This window comes from Vigna umbellata, chromosome 10 (genome assembly GCF_029865625.1).
Source record: "Vigna umbellata cultivar VRB3 chromosome 10, Vumbellata_1.0, whole genome shotgun sequence".
NCBI lineage: Eukaryota > Viridiplantae > Streptophyta > Magnoliopsida > Fabales > Fabaceae > Vigna > Vigna umbellata.
In genome coordinates, this window is record NC_142174.1 from 14,261,257 (window position 1) to 14,276,747 (window position 15,491).

General features: G+C 31.6%; 1 protein-coding gene across 1 annotated transcript; it reads left to right on the forward strand.

Annotated features, from left to right (window-relative positions):
- Positions 1-4,472: 4,472 nt before the first annotated feature.
- On the forward strand, positions 4,473-12,167 carry LOC124842051 (histone-lysine N-methyltransferase CLF-like). Its single transcript, XM_088099879.1, has 13 exons — positions 4,473-4,919; positions 5,429-5,530; positions 5,619-5,944; positions 6,662-6,823; positions 7,507-7,591; positions 7,709-7,864; positions 7,951-7,998; positions 8,076-8,147; positions 8,225-8,569; positions 8,716-8,906; positions 11,119-11,254; positions 11,343-11,566; positions 12,011-12,167. Exons 1-13 carry the CDS (start codon positions 4,854-4,856, stop codon positions 12,144-12,146), a joined length of 2,049 nt encoding a protein of 682 aa, XP_087956005.1. The 5' UTR covers positions 4,473-4,853; the 3' UTR covers positions 12,147-12,167.
- Positions 12,168-15,491: the final 3,324 nt, after the last annotated feature.

The following is a 15,491-nucleotide window of genomic DNA, read 5'->3' on the forward strand; positions in this document are numbered from 1 at the left end:
AATTAGGATCAGATTTGATCAAGTGGACGATTAAAATATTATTTTTTAAATAATATTAAAATAATAAATAATATTAAAAAATTAATGAATAGTAAATTTTTTTACATAAATAACCATGGGAGTGAATGGTATTTTGCACAAAGAGAAGAAAGAGTTAGGGAGAAATTTTTAGTTGCAAGAAGAGTATAGGTTCTGAAGGGTTTTCGGGGAAATAAATTCAAAGCAAGAGAAGTCTAGAGGGGAGCTAACCCTTCTAAATTTTTATATTATGATTTACTATTGCTTTATTACTATTCATGTCTTGAAATTTTGTGTGAATATTGTTAATGCTTACTGTATATCTATCTATATTGAATCTGTAAATAATAAATTTGTTAAAACTAGTTGAGGAACATTTTGGCTAAGGAAAGATTTGGTTCTTAAGTTGTCCATTGTGACGCACTTCTAAATTTTGTTGAACAGATTATGTACTGTTAAACTATTATGCAATATATCTCGTTGGAATGAATTCATGTTATTGTGATAAATACGAAATTATGAATTATAATTGTGATGGTAGGATAGAGGAATCTTAAAAACCGAAGTTGGTACATCCCTGGTCATAGAGCAGCCTTGGTCTAATCCAGTAAGTTGTGACTAGTCATATGTACTGGCGTTTATAGTGAGTTTGATTCGTCAAACATTTGATTCTTCTCCGGTGACCATTTATAGTAATATTTTAGTATTGTTAATTTATTTATACATTCATTTTGTATGATTTCTGTGAGGATTGCATTTTATTTGAATTTATGCATCTGAACATGATATAAGTATTATGGGGAGATTTTGTAATGGTATAATGTGAGTCGAGGAATATGAGCATGGTATGAGTCTCGTGGAGAGATTCTGTAATGATGTGGTATTTGTGTATATGTTGATGTTGAGGGTCCTGTTGTTGGAGGTTATCCTGATACTCTAATAATCATCCAGTCTCAAGTAGAGAATGATGAATTATGTGGTGCGAGGGGCAGGAGGTCCTGGTCTATGTACCGATTTTGAACATAGTGGTGAGGACTAACCTTGTGAATGGTATGGAGTATTTTGGAAGTGTATTTATAAGAAGAAGTAGAAGTCATCACAAGTGCATAACCTCCCGTGATCGCTCATCAATGTATCATCCAGATGAGTGTCTATTGGGTATTGTGGTGTTTATTGGGTATTATGGGACAAGTGTCTAATAGGAATTGTGGTATGATGGTATGAGGGTGTCGGACATAATTATTATATGATGTTTATATCAAAGTAATTATGCATGTTTTATAAAAGATTTGTTGCATGTTAGCTCATCTTACTTGTTTTTGTTTGTGTATGTGCGATGATCGTATAATTCGTTATACGGAGCAGATGAAGGAATGTCGTCTGATCCAGTGCCAATAAAGAAAGAGATACAAAAATAAATTAGAATAATTTGAGTTATATTTATGAGTTTGTAGTTGAAATATGAGTTTAAAACATATGTATAGATATATATCAACTATAATTTTTGAAAGTGTGAGATTACGGGATGTTAGCGTAAATGTAATGTTATAATATATAAATTATGAATTATCAAGTGTGAGATTATGAGATGTTACAAATTAAACGTATAAAAAAAAATTAACTGATACTCTAATCAATTTCTGTTAAATAATTTATCTATTTATCTCTCTGTATATATAACTTTTGAAAAAAAAAAATATATATATATATATATATATATATATATATATACATACATATGTGTGTGTATTTATATAACATAAGTATGAATTTAACTTTTGAATGCATGAGTTAAAAACTTATTCCAAGACCAATTATTCACAAACAAATAAATATCACCATAACATTATCACAACATTTAGCGTGTGTTCGTTTGCGTGGATGTTCCTGTTCACGTTAATATGAGAAGATAGATTTGCGAAAATTAGGACGTTCGTTTGCACTGATTTAAAAGCGAGTGAGAACGTGGATTTAAAGAATTGATGAAGCTTTTGTATCTTCGCAAAATGCTCGGATTTGCACTGATTCACGATGAAATGACGAAATTACCCTGCTATATTAAGATGTTTAGTTAGGATTTACTTCTTATGCACAAACATCAAGTGCAACTGGAATCAATTCTAGGAAAGTTTATTTAATTCTAAGCCATGTGACATAATACAAAGCAACTGTATTTGATTCCGTAGACAGTGTATTCGATTTCAACAAAGAACAAAGCACTTGTATTCGATTATAGAGAGAGTGTATTCGACTACATCCTCTTCAGTTTCAGAGTTACGTATTCGATTCCAAAAAGACTGTATTCGGTTCCAGCAGCGGTTAACCCATTCCACAATTTTGGATCGAGTTACATGGGCTTTGAAAGCTTGATGATGACCTTGTGCAGCAGTGAGAGACGTTGTTAATGGCAGCAAAAGTCCACTAAACGGGTTGTTTGTGGTGGACCTATGGTGGATGTGATGCAACTTTGAACAGGGAAAACACTTTGTCAAGGTGGTGGACGTTTATCTCAACGTGAATGAGTTTATGGAGGTGGTGCGCGTTGTAATGGAAGCACCGCTAGAAGCCTGCACATTCGCTGTAATTGAAGCACTAGAAAAGAAATGTTTTCCCTCTGGAAAATGAAAGAAACACGTTCCTCTGCACATTCTATTTCCTTGAAAAATGAAAGAAATAGGTTCTCTTTCTCTTAAACATAAACTATGCAAAAGCTCTCCTCGTTTTTCTCTCTCTTTCCATCAAAGTGGGTCCCACACGTCAATAATAATAATAATAATAATATAATTTATTTTCATTTTAATTTTTTTTCCTTTTTTTCTTATAATAATTTTTGCAATTATATACAATATTAACAATTATCAAGGATAGTAAATTATATCACAAAAAATAATAAATTTAAAAATAATTTTATTTTACTAAATTATATTTTTTTTACATTTTTAAAATTAATTTTAATAATTAATGTTAATTGTTTACTCTTTATAAATTTTTTTATAATTAAATATAATATTAACAATTATCATTTTATATTACATTAATAACTAGAGACATTTTGGTAATCTTCAATTTCTATCAATTAAATAAATTCTTTTATCTGTCACATCGATCAAATCTACACTAATTGTGATAAACTTTATTTCTAAATCCACTTTCAATTATCTCCAAATTCACTGAAACAAAAAAAAAAAAATTTATCCTCAAATTCATTTAATCACTCTCCCCCAAATATTTCCTCCAAATACCCTCAACTCAACAAAGCATTAATACTTTTTATTACTATTTCTACAATATTAATAATATACCTTTAAATACAATATTTATTTTTGTTGTTTTCTAATTAAATTCGATTATTTTTGTATCAATGTTTATACTAGATTATTTTTATCAAACATCAATACGTAATGCCAAGATAAAATTATATATCTAATTAAATAACAGCTTAAAATAATATTATGTCTAAGTTTTGTTCATCTATTTTTATTATCAAATATAAAATTATTTTTTAAACTTATTTGTTTTTTATCAATAATTTGAAATAGGCAACTTTATTAACTTGATAAGATGTTAATTCTTATTAATTTGTGGAAATTTCGTAATGTTTTGTTTTATTCACTTTCAATGATAGATTTTAACGAAAATTAATGAATGGATTTAATGTGATTGAGAGAAAATTGTGTTGTTATTTATTTTAATAGATGAAGAGATGAAAGTGAATATATCTAAAGGCAAAGTTTGAGAAATATTTGATAAATAAGATAGATAATAAGAAAACTTACAACACAACACACCCAGTTTAAAAAAAAAATGGAATTCAACCAAAGAAAATCGGTTCCCTCAAACCACAATCGTTTTCACCCATTTTAATAGGTTCTCTCATTTGAAAATTTGGTTCCCTTACATGTTATATACAGAACTAATTCCCTCTTACCATAAACCACCTAAAATCGATATCATGCAACTTGTCTCAGTTTCCTCAACATCATCTTTCATCTCAACTTTCATTTTCACCTACAAAACAAAAAGATCTAGAATATATAAAATATAAAACATTGTAATAAAAACATCCACCATAGACCGTGTTTATCGTCACATCTTCTTACGAATATGCCCTCTCCTACCCATCTCTTAAATTAGCCCCTTCAAACACATAAATTAACATGTATAAGTTCGTTGAAAGGAACGCATAAACCACTTCACATGTCTTAATAATAAATTTGTGAAAATAAACATAATATGACATCACGTTTTTGCCAGAGTTATTCTTACTATAAAGAAATATCAAAACATTATTAAAGGTAAGAGATTATTTTCCTTAAAAATATTGAGATTTATTTATTCAATAAATTGATTTTTAAAGTACTATCTTAAACCTTAATATTCTCAACTGAACTGTGAAATCGGAAAGAAGGATAATAATATTTTAAGTGGTGAGTAGCAACAAGCGAAGAAAAGAAATCTAGGGAAGGAAATTAGCGCAGGGGATAAGAGCGTGGTTTGTTGATTTCCACAGTGCATATAAATTCAAAATCTCGTTCCCCCCACTCCGGTCGCTTCCCCCAACAAACAAAAAATACGTAAAAAATAAAACGAAAAACAAATAAGAAAAGGTTTCGTGAAAAGCGGCGGAAAAAAAATTGAAAGCATTTCCCTAATTTTATTTTTTAAAGGATTTTGAGACGTGACTTAGGGTTTCAACTTTCAACTCGCCCCGCCAATTCCAGTCCTCAAACTCAAAATCCTTAACCATCGCCTATCCCTTCTGCATGATTCGGATCTCGATCCGATTCCCATTTTCGAATCGGCTCCGATAAGCTTCGCTGCCATTGCCTCAGTCAATGGCGTCGTCGAAGCCTTCGCCTTCGCCCTCATCTTCCAGATCGGAGCTTATCATCGATCCTTCCGTACTCTCTCTATCTCTTAAAATGCATTCATTAACTCGTCCTCGCCCAAACTCGTTCTCGTTGACTTGATTCCGCTGCCGATTTTTTTTTTGTTATTTCCAGTTTTGCTTCGATCTGGTTTTAATTATGTCTTTAATTTGTGTCTCGTTTTTATCCTATTGGTGTCGTTTCAATATAACGCAACTATGCTACATAACTTTTGGGGTAAATGCTTCCTAAAGTAGGCTGAAATGGAGATGCAACTGCATTATATATTGAATAGGCTATTCAAGATGCGCTTTGGTTTTCCAACATTTAGGGAAGCTTATCGAACATTTATGACTTTCCTGGTTCTTTTGGTTACCGGAGATTATGGTTGTTTTGAGCAGGAGTCTGTTTCCATTGGTTGTGTTGTGTCAGATGAAATATTCTTGCAATCACTACACGTTGGCTGTGACTTGGAAATTTATTTCGACTTTTCTTTTGTAGCATAGTTGTGAGTGTTATATGGTGTTATCGTTTCAATGCAGGGTGAGAAAGTGGACGCTGTGAGTCAGACTGTTGAAGATGTGTTACCGGTTATTGATTCTTTAAAGAAAGAAGTTGCTGTGGAACGGATTGTTTATGTAAAGGTGCAATAGCTGAGCTTATGGCTGTAATTAGTTGTTGATTTCGATTGGGCCTTATTCTTTTTTCTCATAATGTGGGTTTGTATATCAGAATAGAATAGAGGAAAACAGACAGAAGCTGGTTGGTGTCACAAATCATGTCTGCAAAATGGCAATGGAGAGAAGGAACAGCAGCGTTGCTGATTCTAACAGAAGTCTAGACCTGCTTACAAAGAGGCAAAAAGATGCAATTGATATGCACAACGGTGTTCATGCAAGTAATGGTGATGTAGAGAGCAATGGCTACCATGAAGATACCCATGGTTCTACAGCAGTTCTTCTAGGGTCTAATGTTGCTGTTAAGAATGCTGTTCGTCCTATCAAATTACCTGAAATAAAAAAATTGCCTCCTTATACTACATGGATATTTCTGGATAGGTTTGTTTTGTCTTAATCTCTGTTTTTCTTTCTTGTTTATAACACCTACAGTGCTGTATGTCAACTTTATGTTAGGTTGCACTACCCACTATTATCATAGGTGCAGTGTTGCAAAGATTAGGATGTTGTAGTTGACGATTCAACAAAACACAAGTTAGGATCATGAATGAGTTGTGTTGCGTAAAAGAAAACACATTAAGTATAGTAGATTGGATGAAGTATAGTTCTGTGGTAGAGGAGGAGAGCCAAGGAAAACTGTAGGTGAAATAAATCATTGAAAAGGTCCTAGATCTAAAAGTACTTTCTGGGAATTTGGTTCGTGACAAGAAATATTGCTTTCATTGAATTCATATAGATGACTTCACCTAGTGGATAAAAACTTTGGTTGTTACTTTGCTGTTTACCCGTCATTGTTGTGATTCTTAACTAGTGGTTAGTTATGGGATAACCTGAATCATGACTCGTTGCCACCTGTTTGCAAATCTAATCCAAATGTCTCAGGTGAATGTATCATAATAACTGAAAGAAATAAAAGGCAGAGAAAACGGTCATTTTTTTTTGTTTATCTTTTTATGTAGTCCCTAATTTTTCCTGTTTTTATATCAGTTTCTCCTTTTCAAGTAATTTAATTTCTATAAAACTTTTTTTTCTTCTGTTTTTTGATGTTAAAATGGGATCGTTTGAAGATATATTTTACTTGTGTCCATTCTGGTACAGAAATCAAAGAATGACCGAGGATCAATCAGTTGTAGGCCGAAGACGAATTTATTATGATCAAAATGGTGGAGAAGCACTTATATGCAGTGACAGTGAGGAAGAAATTATGGAGGATGAAGAGGAGAAAAGAGAATTCATAGAATCAGAAGATTATATACTTCGGTTGGTATAGCTTAGTAAACTATAATTGGTTGCTTTCACTGTCTTTTTTTCCCTGTCAGATATTTTCTGTTTGGATGTAAAATAAAGTTTCAATGTGTGCCTGACTGTGTTGTAACCAGTTCACCAGGTTATGTTTTTAGAGCAGGAAGCAGTGTGTCCATTTTGTTGTGTCACCCCCTCTCTTTTTTCTGTCTTTTAGTGTGATTCAGAAGTTATTGTTTTATGTTGGGCCTCTGTTGACTGTCTGTGTTACATAGGTTTGCTCTTTTGTGAGTATTTTTCATTGGAGCATTGATGGCAATATCTTTCAGTTATTTTCTTATTATTATATTTCCTATGTATGGAGAATAAAATCAAAGAAAATATTTGGTTAAATGTATAATTTAATCCTTCAGTGGAAAATGAAACTAGTGCATACACTTTTTGTATTGACAGAAAAATTATATGCTTGCTTAACCTGTCAAATAATCTTGTTAATCCCACTAAGCTAATAAAAACTCTGCAGTTATTTAGCACCCTTCTGCTGTGATTTTGTTTTTGGTGAAACCTTATTTGGTATGTTTGCATGCTGCTTCTTGAATTTCATGACTATCATGTTGTATATGTAATATTTAGATATTGTTTTTCTTGTGTTGCATGACACAGTTTTGTGGATTTTCATAGTGTCTGATTTTATTTTACAGCATGACTGTCAAAGAATTCGGTTTAACTGACAGCGTTATGGAGTCATTGGCTCAGTGCTTTTCTAGAAACACTAACGAAATTAAGGTATATTTTTATCATTCCTTGAAAACTGGTCGTAGTGTAAGCTTTCGTCCAGCTGTTTCCCATTTTCTTTGTGCTGGCTTTACAGAGATATGAAACACCATCAAACATCTTATACAGGCAAGGTATGAAGCTCTTAGTATTCAAAACAATGCTGATGGGTCTTCCAAGGCTGTAGATTCTGGAGAGAACTCTCAGAGTGGAAATTCTTTTCTGGAAAAGGATCTTGAAGCGGCTCTTGACTCTTTTGACAACCTCTTTTGTCGACGATGTCTCGTGAGTTATTTTTCCCATGAAGGCACTGTATAGTTTGAATTATCTTTCTCTAGATATCTCATTTTTTGCTGCATTCTTATTTGCAGGTTTTTGATTGTAGATTACATGGATGTTCACAGGATCTTGTCTTCCCAGTAAGTTCTATTTATTGGCTACTTTTATGAAGTAGTGTACAGTTTCTATTTGAGTTAATGACCTGGTACTTTAACAGGCTGAGAAGCAACCTATATGGATCCCTCCTGATAGTGAAAATGCACCCTGTGGGCCAAATTGTTTCCGATCGGTATGCATTTCAGTTCTTAGGGATTTGTTTATAATTCCTTTTAGCAACTAACACAATCTGCTTAAACCTTGATTTAGGTGCTTAAGTCAGAAAGATTTGCCAAAACATCTTCTGCCCAGGCTGATGGTGAAGATAAGTGCTCTGGTGGTGTTTTATCTCGGAAAAAGTCTTCTGCCAAAAGGCGGTTAAAAGGAAGCCAAAGTGAAAGTGCTTCATCTAACGCAAAGAACATATCTGAGAGTAGTGACTCAGAGAATGGTCCTGGACGAGATGCTGCTTCAGCATCTCACTCAGCTCCTCCTAAAGCTAAACCCATGGGGAAAGGAATCGGTAAGAGGAACAGTAAGCGAGTGGCAGAACGAGTCTTAGTATGCATGCAGAAAAGGCAGAAGAAACCAGTAGTTTCTGATTCCGATTCCATAGTAAGTAGTGTTAGTTGTTTATGCTACTTCTTCATTTATAGCCAATATAAAGAAGAAACAATTATTTATCACATAAATCTGTCAAATTGCTTTTGCATGGCAAGATCTAGGAAGAATGTACTCATAATAAGCTGTAAATAATGCAGAGTGAAGCTCTTGAGCGCTCATCAAATGATATTGTCACTGATCTACATGCTATGAGCAGTGAAGACAACACAAGGAAAGAAGATTCTGTAGATGACAATGTTTGCAAACAAGAAATCACAGACAATAAAGCTTGGAAAGCTCTTGAAAAGGGGCTTTTAGAGAAAGGAATGGAGATTTTTGGTAGAAACAGGTCAGCATATGTTTGGATTAGGGATGCTTGTCTTAATTTTTCTTTATTAAATATTAAATATAAATATATAATATGATGCAAAGCATGAGTACTGTCATTAGTGCTAATATGAATATAACAAGAGTATGACCTCTTTTTCAATTGTGTAAATGAAATTAATCTTGTTTTCAGTCAATTTCATGGGGAATGGGTTGGTTCAATTTTGTAGTATTGCGTCAAATTGTTTATAATTGGTCGGGCTCAAAATGTGCAATTCACATAGTCGATAGGTTTTCATTTTTTAAAAATTTTATTTTTGAAACAAATCTCAAAGTCATTCCTTGGCTACTTGAAACAAGCACAAGCCTCTTAGTAATATATTTATCTCACTTTTATATATCAACTATCAAAGCCATAGATTTTAAAACGAAAACTGAAAGGTTGACAAGGGTGTTAGAGGCTTACTACTTAACTAGACTAAACCCACACGATGCATGGGGAACAGCTTTTATGAGAGAACTGTATTATTATGAATTATAAATAGTTATGTAAAATAGGTCACTTATAGACACCTATTATGAAAAACAGAGACTCAGATTCATGGCCAAGAAATTTTTAAAACATGTTATGATATAGGATTGTCATGTTAAAGGCCAAAGGCTTATATCCATTAAAACATAAAGTAAAAACAGAAAAATCCCTTATCTTATGCTTAGTTTTTTTTGTTTTGTTTTTTTTTTTTTTTTTTTTTTTGTAGAAGATATTTTGAATCTGGATTTTAAGTCTAGAAATTTTGCTTAATGAGAGTTTGATATCATAAAATTTATCAAGCGTATAATCAGTTTCCTTTGTGCTTGGTATCTAATTGGAATGTTGTTAATATAAGGAAATTTAGAAATAATATCTACCAAAAGTTTTGAAATGTCTTTGTTTATAAAGAGTGAAGTAATAACAAAAGTTGCAACAGTAGCAATGTCATTTAGTTTCCTTAAAAACTTAATCAGAAGTGTAACAAATGATAGTGTACTACCTCAGTTTCTAAATATAAAACACATAACTTATTTTCACATGTATAGGATGTTGTTAATTTAGTAACATTAAATTTGCATTATTTGTCCAAAATTGAAAAACTGAAGCCCATCATATCACACTTTGGTCTTACTTATATTCTATGTAATTAATTAAACTGGACAAGTAATCTCCTCCAATCCTCGCATGAGAGAGAATGATTTAGCCTATTACCAATTTATAGTATTTATTATAAAGTAATTAGGTGTATTTTGTTCAAAATAATTAATGCAAGAGACAACTTGGAAATAATCTTATAAAAGCAAACTAACAAATAGTGTCATCTTGCACATAGGGATTAAAGTTGTATTAAGTGTTCGTGAAAGAATAGTTTAGTTTATATTACTTTTTGAGTGAAAGATATGTGTTGTATTTATATGTAACTCATGTTTGTCTCTCTCTTTCCTTTAGCTCTGTTGTAAGCCACTGATCTATACAGGGTGAATTCAAAATAGTGTTGCCAGCATTTTTCATGTGTAAATGTAAAGTATCAGTGATAAACTATTTTAAGTAATTATCAATAAAATTTATATATTTATTATATTTACCATCTCTTTTGCGTATTCTAATCTTACCTAGTTGTTACACTGACCAACTATTCATGAATAATTTGTAAATAAATCTCATTCCTCAATATGTTGGTTGTATGTTAAAGGAAACTTTAGTTTGCGTCATGCACCTAAAACCTTCCATTGAATTTTAAAACCAAAGTTCTGGTTGAACCTAAAAGTTTGTTTGCAACTGTTCTGAATTGGTATATTGTATTGTTTTCCTTGGTCTAATCTAATGAAAAAGTTAGTGGTTAACAAGTTTTATTGTTAATTTTATTTTTAATGTACAATTAAATCTATTAAAACTTGGAAGATGAAAATAAGTGAAAACTAGTTGTGACATAAGCTAATTTGCTGGTATTACAGAATGATGTTTAAAGAATAGATATGGTTTCAAATCAAGCTCAAACTTTTTATTTAATAAATCATAAATATAGGGAAAATTAGAGAGTGTGGTTAGGGTCTACTTTATTTTAATGAATGTAGTTTCAATTGTATCACTTTTGCCCACTCGTTTCTTGTTTGATCCTTGCCCTTGTTTGAATTTATGATTACTTTTAGGCATATATTCTGTCAACGGCCTACTAAGTTACAATTTTTGCTTTTTACTGCAGTTGCTTAATAGCTAGGAATCTCTTAAATGGTCTAAAGACTTGTTGGGATGTTTTCCAATACATAAATTGTGAAGAAGGAAAGATGTCTGGTCCCCCTGGGGATGTTGCAAATTCCCTTTTGGAGGGCTATTCCAAGGTTGATTTAATGCAATTATACTTTTTTCTTTGGTCTTTTTAGCTTTCAAATGGTGCTTAACGAAGCCTTTTTTTGTTGTAAAATTAAGGGTAATAATGAAGTGAGAAGAAGATCCAGGTTTTTACGCAGAAGAGGAAGAGTCCGTCGATTGAAGTACACATGGAAATCCGCCGCTTATCATTCCATCAGGAAAAGGATTACAGAGAGAAAGGATCAACCCTGCCGGCAGTATAATCCATGCGGTTGCCAATCAGCTTGTGGAAAGCAGTGCCCTTGTCTTCTTAATGGAACCTGCTGTGAGAAGTACTGTGGGTAAGCTTTTGACTTTGCTGCATAGAACCTTGATGGAAGACAGGCGTGTAGAGTTGTAGCGTTTTGCTTAATTTTGGCATTTCTCACCAGCTAAACAACTTCTTAGAAGGTCCCAGGATCTTTATTTCCATGAGAATGAAAGTTATTGCCTGTAATGACTACCTGTTTACAATAGATTCTTCTCTCTTTTTTATATTTTAATGTTCAAATTAAACAGTTTTTTTTTTTTGTAATATTTTTAGTTAATAGATACCAACCAAACATGTTCATGGAATATGGTTCTTGTGAATACAAAGTGATACTGTGAAACAAAATCCACCCTAGGAGTTATTGTACTTACTGTTTATATGGATATTTTATTCTAACATTCCTACCTGCCAGCATGTGTACCTAACACCAGTTAATTTCTTTGATGATTCCTTTTTGCTTCTCCTTTTTATCAAGGTGCCCCAAGAGTTGCAAGAATCGGTTTCGTGGTTGTCATTGTGCTAAGAGTCAATGCCGAAGTCGACAATGTCCATGCTTTGCCGCTGATAGGGAATGTGATCCAGATGTCTGTAGGAATTGTTGGGTCAGGTGAGATTTACTTGTTTATGGTTATGTATGTGTAGCATTGCCCTGTCATCTGTAAGATTCATACCTTTTGCTTCTAAATGATAATAGGTCTTATCATATTTGAGGTGGATGGTATGATTTCTTATATTCATTGGAAGTAATTATTCTTTTCCAAAAAATGTAATTGTTGACTTAAGGGTATGAAAAAACGAAAATAAGTAGAGGTGATTACTTATGATTGGGATGATTTTAATGATATATTCTTTTTATCGTTAACTATGTTATCGTGGTAAGCAAAGAGCAGGTCGTGTGCTATATTCTCACACGCGCACACACATATAATGTATCCTTAAGTTAGATTTTTATAGAAAAAATTGAGCTGATGTGATCCTGTATCTGTTAGCTTCCTACTTTTTGATTGATTGTGTGTTGATCCTTGAGTGTGCATATTTAAGAATGTGTTGTTTTTAAGTCTTGTTATTTCTGAGAATATGAGTTTGGATTGTAGTATTCCCAGGTTTAGTACAAGAAGATATATATACATATGCTGCTTGATATGATGTATTCCTAGGAATATATATTGCAAGGTTCTCCTNACACACAAATTAATATTTTTAGAAATTTATTGTCACCATTTCGATCGATCGTTAATTAAAATTTAAAACATCGGGCAACCCATTTTATGTCTTTATGAAATACTTAATTTGATTGCAGAAAATAAACTCTTTCTTTTAGCAATTGAGTTAAAAATGTATTACTAAGATAACAATTTTTTCGTCATTAATTCGGTCGTCAAAAAAATATTTTGATTTTAATATATATAACCACAGATTTGATTACTAAAATTTAATCATTGTTATTATCAATCGTTATCTTAATCACTGTATAAATTGTTGACACAAAAAAATTATTCCATCAATGATTTGTGTCAAATACTATTAATAACTATTTTGATTACGTATTACAACCTGCTTATATTCCAACGATTTAGTCACTAAATAGCATATTTCTTATAACAAAGCACTCAAACTTGAACATTTTATTTCATCATAAAACTTAAAGTCAAAATAAAGAAGAAGAAAACCTTAACTCTTAAGAACCATTAAACTAGCCAATTCAATATATAGAAATTTTTTCTCTTAATTTACTGCAAAAGGTTTTCCTAACCTCCACGTTTGAATTTATAGCCACATATTCAAACCAAAGCAGAACAAAAATGTAAGTTCAATCAAATTAAGATGAGGAAATTCAAAGTTGATTAATGAATGATAAGATTCTTTTGCACAAAATCCTGATGACATAATTATGTCTGTTTACTGTAACTAAGAATTTATACCTCTTTAGTTGAATCCTCGCAAAACCGACCCAACCAACTTCGACTTATTAAAGTTAAGAAAGATACTTCTAAAAACATTTTAGCATTTATGTATATAATAAATGTGATGTGGATATATTAATACGTGTACATATCTTCTACCGAATTCTGAGCATGTCGTTTTAATGATTTAATTGTAGAGAAATACATTTTTGATAACAACTATTATTTTAAAAATAAAAAAAAGTGTAAATCATTTAATATATGGACACGTGTTCAGTCAACAATTTGACACATAATTGTTATTCGTATTTATAAATAAATCACTTTTAAGATTAGACAACTCATTTTAAAATTAGACTATGAAAGAATCAAAATAAGTTTGATTAAGTAGATGATAAAGATAATTAATTTTAAGGTTGATTAATTAAAAAGTAATGTGATTATTCACGATTTAACCATAATTAGATTGATGTCAATAAAAAATTCACTTTAAGATCTAAAATTTATAAATATATGTTTGAGATAAGTAATATACATTTATTACATTAATACTTGAATTATCAAACTTTAAGGTCACTTTAACATTAGATTGTCTTTTATACGTACTTTCTTATCGATTTGGATGAGTGATTTTGAAAAGACTTAAATTTTAATATAATTTTTGAATCTTACACAAATTACATTGACATTGAACCGTTTATCTTGACTATCCATTCCAAAATATAAAATATTTTTTTCATTCTTCACTATTTATCTACCTATACGTATTTTCCTAGTAGATAATTTTAAAGAAGTGGTTTTTGTGGTATATGAGGAGTTCAAATATATAGTGAATGTAGATGAGATTCACTAAAGTTGTGGTGATATATGAACCGGGTCCATATTGTGACTTTATTGTTGGAAGGAATGAGAAAAAGATGTTGCAAGTTGTGATGGTCTCTCATGAATCATCAAATCCTAAATTTTTGAATTGGGAAAAGTAAGAAGGCAGACATAGTAGCAAAGACATGGCAAAAGCGGATGATTATGATTTCATAGGATTCCCTGGTAGGTTAGTTGTCTTTCTAAAATTGTCGAATTACATAGTGGTTGCAAAGTTAATATTCCTATATATGGGAATTGCACGTGACCCATTAACCATACCACACACAAAGCTAAATATTCTCACTCGCTAATGTCACGGAAACAACAAGAGCACGTTTCAATTGGAACATGTTCCTTTTGCGCTTTCTTCACCAAAACAAAAACTACTGATTTTTCTAAGACATATATGCTACCACAGACAACGCGTTTTTCTCTTTTTGTTCACCGATTCCTTTAAACAGTGAAATATGTATTGATCCGAATGCATAAAATCATTAGTTTTAGCCGAATGCAAAGAATTATGACACAGTTTCCCCTACTTATAGCTCACGTTACTATTTTCGGGAACGAACAGAGGCTAGATTTTTTACTTGTGACTCTTGAGCCCTTGTTCAGTCATTTAGGTTTAGCTAATCGTTGCAATGAATGCGATTTTAAAAGTCTTAAATCATTACTTAAATATGGTTTGTAACGTTTGCTTAACTTAGGGATTGGAGAATTGAAAAGTTAAATCAAGCACGCAAGAAATTTTAAAGAGGTTAGAAATTCTGAGTTGTGAATTTAATTTGGTTGGGTTCTTAAGCATAAAACCTGAATATTGGAAGTTATAATTTGATAAATGATTTGTTCAATAAGTTTTGCCCCTTAGAAAAGTAAGATAGTTTGAAGAAGACATTTGATAAATTGGACAAACTATGTAAAAGAATGTAATTTCGAGAGAGCGTTACATGAAAGAAATTTTACTATGCTATTATAGATATTGTACCTCAATTTATATATCAAAATATATTTAGACAAAGTAAAAATTAGAGATTTTTTTTTCATTTATAAATCGAAATATAAAATTTAGTATTAGACTTTAGTTAAAAAAAAAAAAGAAAAAAAACTTACCCGTGGTATATTTTTTATGGCTTCCCTGAACTTTGATCCTCATAGTATCACTAGAATTTGACTCTTAGATGTCATGGA